This window comes from Ranitomeya variabilis, chromosome 1, assembly GCF_051348905.1.
Source record: "Ranitomeya variabilis isolate aRanVar5 chromosome 1, aRanVar5.hap1, whole genome shotgun sequence".
Taxonomy (NCBI): Eukaryota; Metazoa; Chordata; class Amphibia; order Anura; family Dendrobatidae; genus Ranitomeya; species Ranitomeya variabilis.
This window is the reverse complement of record NC_135232.1, coordinates 615135921-615141601: the sequence shown is the minus strand read 5'-3', so window position 1 is coordinate 615141601 and position 5681 is coordinate 615135921. Positions and strand designations below refer to the sequence as shown.

At 46.8% G+C, this 5681-nt stretch overlaps 1 protein-coding gene across 1 annotated transcript; it reads left to right on the top strand.

The window, feature by feature from the left end:
- Window positions 1-222: 222 nt before the first annotated feature.
- On the top strand, window positions 223-5433 carry SRP14 (signal recognition particle 14). The gene is made up of 5 exons (XM_077260637.1): window positions 223-370; window positions 1655-1727; window positions 4472-4584; window positions 4661-4693; window positions 5074-5433. Exons 1-5 carry the CDS (start codon window positions 347-349, stop codon window positions 5161-5163), a joined length of 333 nt encoding a protein of 110 aa, XP_077116752.1. The 5' UTR covers window positions 223-346; the 3' UTR covers window positions 5164-5433.
- The last annotated feature ends 248 nt before the right edge of the window (window positions 5434-5681 follow it).

The window sequence follows — 5681 nt, the reverse complement described above, 5'->3', positions numbered from 1 at the left end:
AGGTGGCACTGTGCTATCTCACCAAACCTCTCTCCACACCAATAATGTGACTGTGATTCATACCTCCCACCGATAGATGGCAGTCCTTATCTCACCAAACTTCTAGCCACAGGATAATGTGACTGTGATTCATAACTCCCACCGATAGGTGGCACTGATCAGACGTACCACACCTCTTCCCACAGTGTAATGTGATTGCTATTAACACCTCCATCCGACAGATGTCATTGATCACATTTATTAGATCTCGTAGTGTGACGTTCTATAAAGTACATTACTCTATCACCCGCACTTGCTGGTGACGTATTTCCGGTGCTGCTAGTGCTGAGCTCAGCGCTGGAGAAAGATGGTTCTGCTGGAGAGTGAGCAGGTAGGAAACTGAAACCGGCGCGGGGCATAGTGCGGAGGCCGAGACTTACCGGCAAGGGGAAAACGGGCATAGTGTGCGCAGTGACGGTGGCAGGAGGCGCTGCTGGACTGTAATACGCCACTAATATATGTGTGTGTGTGTGTGTGTGTGTGTGTGTGTGTGTGTGTGTGTGGAGACCTCGGGGGTCCTGTGTGTGTGTGTGTGTGTGTGTGTGTGTGTGTGTGTGTGTGTGTGTGTGGAGACCTCGGGGGTCCTGTGTGTGTGTGTGTGTGTGGAGACCTCGGGGGTCCTGTGTGTGTGTGTGTGTGTGGAGACCTCGGGGGTCCTGTGTGTGTGTGTGTGTGTGTGGAGACCTCGGGGGTCCTGTGTGTGTGTGTGTAGAGACCTCGGGGGTCCTGTGTGTGTGTGTGTAGAGACCTCGGGGGTCCTGTGTGTGTGTGTGTAGAGACCTCGGGGGTCCTGTGTGTGTGTGTGCGGAGACCTCGGGGGTCCTGTGTGTGTGCGGAGACCTCGGGGGTCCTGTGTGTGTGCGGAGACCTCGGGGGTCCTGTGTGTGTGCGGAGACCTCGGGGGTCCTGTGTGTGTGCGGAGACCTCGGGGGTCCTGTGTGTGTGCGGAGACCTCGGGGGTCCTGTGTGTGTGCGGAGACCTCGGGGGTCCTGTGTGTGTGCGGAGACCTCGGGGGTCCTGTGTGTGTGCGGAGACCTCGGGGGTCCTGTGTGTGTGCGGAGACCTCGGGGGTCCTGTGTGTGTGCGGAGACCTCGGGGGTCCTGTGTGTGTGCGGAGACCTCGGGGGTCCTGTGTGTGTGTGTGCGGAGACCTCGGGGGTCCTGTGTGTGTGTGTGTGCGGAGACCTCGGGGGTCCTGTGTGTGTGCGCGCGGAGACCTCGGGGGTCCTGTGTGTGTGCGCGCGGAGACCTCGGGGGTCCTGTGTGTGTGCGGAGACCTCGGGCGTCCTGTGTGTGTGCGCGCGGAGACCTCGGGCGTCCTGTGTGTGTGTGTGCGGAGACCTCGGGGGTCCTGTGTGTGTGCGCGCGGAGACCTCGGGGGTCCTGCTGGTCACTTCCTCTGGGTGAGCCCCTGCTGTGTACCCATATGACTCCCTCTGTCAGTCACTGGTGACATGTATGGCAGGGTTGGCTGCATGTGACCACTGCCTGGCCTTGGTGCCAATCAATACCTCGAATTATGGAATGCTACTTGAATGTCAGGTGAGCAATGTGGCCTGTGATCACCTACTGCTAATAATGCACAAATCTTTTTTTTTTTTTCTCTCCCCCAAGTTTTTAACAGAGCTCACACGTCTGTTCCAGAAATGCCGAACCGCTGGAAGTGTCTTTATCACATTAAAGAAATGTAGGTATACTTCCTGCTGGCTGTCTAATCGTCCTCGCTTTACTGCGTAGATTGGGGAAGGACATCATCATCACCAGGTGCCCCGCATGTATGGATTTACTATATAAATACATAAGAGAGTAAACCACCTCCTAACCCCAGGCCGGCAGCATCATATGTTGCAGGTTGTGTTAAAAACAAATTAGTTTTTAACTGTGACCTGAGTGAGCGATATAAGTTTCCCATTCAAATCAATAGGTCTGTGAAAAAGAGCAGCACGTGGATGTTTCTCGCGCTTTCCAAATGTTACTATCTAATGGGTGTGAGATGCTTGATAACAAGTTTTTTTTTGTTTTTTTTTTCTCCTCCCTCTTAAGAAATAAAAATGCCACACTAATGGTAAAAATCAGGTCCAGCAAATTGATGAATGCATTTGTCTTGTATGTGGGAAAAAGTCTTAGGGTATGTGTCCACGTTCAGGATTGCATCAGGATTTGGTCAGGATTTTACATCAGTATTTGTAAGCCAAAACCAGAAGTGGGTGATAAATGTAGAAGTGGAGCATATGTTTCTATTATACTTTTCCTCTAATTGTTCCACTCCTGGTTTTGGCTTACAAATACTGAGGTAAAATCCTGACCAAATCCTGATGCAATCCTGAACGTGGACACATACCCTTAAGGGAACCTGTCAAGGCAAAAATACACTTAAACTGCAGACATGGGGTTAATCTGCTGGTATAATAGCATTCTGGATGCGTGCAGTGGAAACACTGAAAGCCCCGCTCCCGGCAGCCACCAGCTTTCAGTCTTGGGGTGGGCGAGTGAGCTCCAGTCACCGCTCGGTACATAGTGAGCAGTGGCTGTAATCGCTCTTCGGCACTGACGGACACCCGGCTCAGCACTGATATACTGTTGAGCCATCACTGTGTTACTGTTATAGCCGCTCATGTACTGAGCTGTGATTGGAGGCTGATGGGAGGAATTTATTTAAATTCCTCCTGGTACCCAGGCTTTCAGTGCAGCAGCCGCTACAAATCAAGGCGGGAAAGCTGCACAAGCCTCAGCCCTATATCAGTTGTGTGTTGTTTTTTTTGTGTGTTTTTTAAAGCCTGCAGAATTGTTTGCAGCTCTTGCATATAAGGTCATGTTCACATGTGATATATCTGCAAATTCAGTCATTACTGAAAAAAAAAAAAGTGACCTATCCTACTTAATGGGTGAAGAAAATCTCATCCTGGGCATGTAGCCTTAAGGAAGGAAATACAACAACAGTGGAATTTAAAATATAACTTTTACTAATGTTGGATAAAAGTCAAAACAGTGTCACCCAAAGTGATATAAAAATATGGGGCAAGGTCCCCACCAAGAGACCTACAAAAGACCCCCGTTAGGATTCAAAACCACTCCGTCTGCAGTGGCACAAGCGGAATATATGCAGACCAACGTATGGTTTAAACCATAGCTGCCAGAGACATATACATATGAATAGCAGAACCGTATCTCATACAATTGGTTGCATGTAAAACAATTATCGCTGTATAAAAAATATGGCACCTATAATGGTGGTGCTACAAATAATTGTTAACATGAAAACAGAAAAGGAACAATCTCACCAATTCCAAGATGCAGGAGCACCGGAAGACCTCACAGGGGGTGGCTGAACTTATTGTCTCCCTTTCTTAGCATGTAGGCACTCATCTCTCTATACAAGCAGGTCCCCTGATGATTGACTTGGAGGAAACGCGTCGGGACTGAACACAGGGAGAGTGCAGGGCATTCTATTACAGGGGTAGATGTGGACTGCCCTTGTAAGGGCAGGAGCTCTGGGGATAGCTTACCGATAGCCCCATAGGGATTGACAGGGTATTGTCGTCCCTTTTCATCAAATCCTGGGTCATTCCCTGACCAGAGGTCTTCCGGTGCTCCTGCTCACGCATCTTGGAATTGGTGAGATTGTTCCTTTTCCGTTTTCATGTTAACAATTATTTGTAGCACCACCATTATAGGTGCCATATTTTTTATACAGCGATAATTGTTTTACATGCAACCAATTGTATGAGATACGGTTCTGCTATTCATATGTATATGTCTCTGGCAGCAATGGTTTAAACCATACGTTGGTCTGCATATATTCCGCTCGTGCCACTGCAGACGGAGTTGTTTTGAATCCTAACGGGGGTCTCTTGGTGGGGACCTTGTCCCATATTTTTATATCACTTTGGGTGACACTGTTTTGACTTTTATCCAACATTAGTAAAAGTTATATTTTAAATTCCTATCTTATTTAGTGGGTTCATCTGTCCAATTTTTAAAAAATTAAGTACAGATTGTGCTATTTTTGTCATGTAGCCTTAAGCAAAAAATCCGCAGAGCATTGTAGCTTCTGCAATGTGAATGAGACTTTATAAATCTCATCCATAGATGTCGGAGAAAAAAATCTGCAGTGCAAATGTGAAGATTTTACACTTGACCCGGAGTTCAAGGGGGAAAGTCAAATTCAATATACATCAAGCTCTGAAAGGAATTACAGGACACAAAAACCTTGTCTTTAGTGGCATTGCTGCTAATCAAGGGAGTCTGAAAGTGTCAGTGTGGTCTTTTTCTGCATGGATTATGTACACGTAGCCTCTGTAGAAGCAAACCAATGTCGTGTTTGTGGTGTGTGTTTGTTTTTTTTTTGTTTGTTTTTTTTAAGTATGGCAAAAAAATAGCTAAATGTACCTATTGGTGTTCAGTAAGCCTGTTTGTAATTACTACTTACAGATGATGGCCGGACGAAGCCAATTCCTGAGAAGGGCCATAGAGAAGGCTTTGAACCAGCTGACAATAAATGTCTTTTGAGAGCCACCGATGGAAAAAGGAAGATCAGCACTGTGGTGAGTGACAGCCAGTGAGGGGCTGCAGTCTCCTCGTCATGCACAGCCATTCATTGCAGGTCTTCTGCCTCCACAGGTCAGCTCCAAAGAAGTAAACAAGTTTCAGATGGTGAGTGCTCCATTTGAAGGTGACTGGTGTAATGTTTGCTCACATTGGCCAGGTTTTTATCTTCAATATGAAAACTATGACTTGACTATATTTTGGGATTTTTAAAGGGGTTGTCCACTACCAAGACAACCCCCTTTTTAAACTAAATGTTCTTACCCCAATAGAATAAACCTATACTCCCCTCCTGTCTCCGTTCCAGCTGTGTCGGCACTCGCTGTCCCAGGGCTATGATGCCAGGCAATCAGCACTGGGGTCACTGTCTCCGCCTTCCTCTTCATGTTCATTTCAACAGGAGACTGTGACGATTGGGAATGAACATTTAGTTGAAGGGTTGTTCTAGTAGTGGACAATCCCTCTAAGATTTCTCGTCTTTATTTCAGGCTTATTCCAACCTACTACGTGCAAATATGGATGGACTGAAAAAGAAGGATAAGAAAAGTAAAGCCAAGAAAAGCAGCGCCGCCCAGTAATGGACTTGGACGCTTATGATATAGATGAGAGCGGTGAGAAGAGCACAGAGCATTTGTGGCCAGTACTGATGGCAAGGAGTGGGTCCATTCACATACATTGCTGCGCTGCTGCTGCCTATTTTATTTTGTGGTTATACATATATATAAAAAAAAAACAAAAAAAACCTTTTTATTTGTTATTGGAAGATTATCTTTCTTTATGTTCACTGTACGGATTGTTCAGTTAGGACACTTTTTTATCGTTATTAAAATTATACTGAGTTTTGTGCACCCCAATTTGTTGGGTTTGCATTCTAAAATGTGCTACAAATGAAGTGAGCCTCAGCCAATAATGGTGGATCCTGGAGATGACAGCTAGGAGCACTGATATCAGATGGCTCCAGTGATGAGGGGTACATACCTGAGCTGAATAGCTGTGTTCAATGGGAGCTGATCTGCAGTACCACAGAGAGCCACTGTACAGCGCTGTGGTGTCTGGCTCCAGTCTGAATACCACCGGTCACTGCTGGGGCATAGAA

Excerpts from the sequence above, each read along its gene's own strand:
- SRP14 (XM_077260637.1), top strand. The coding sequence starts at position 347 with ATGGTTCTGCTGGAGAGTGAGCAG. Across the intron at positions 371-1,654 it reads TTCTGCTGGAGAGTGAGCAG|TTTTTAACAGAGCTCACACG; the intron begins GTAGGAAACTGA and ends CTCTCCCCCAAG. Across the intron at positions 4,585-4,660 it reads AAAGGAAGATCAGCACTGTG|GTCAGCTCCAAAGAAGTAAA; the intron begins GTGAGTGACAGC and ends CTGCCTCCACAG.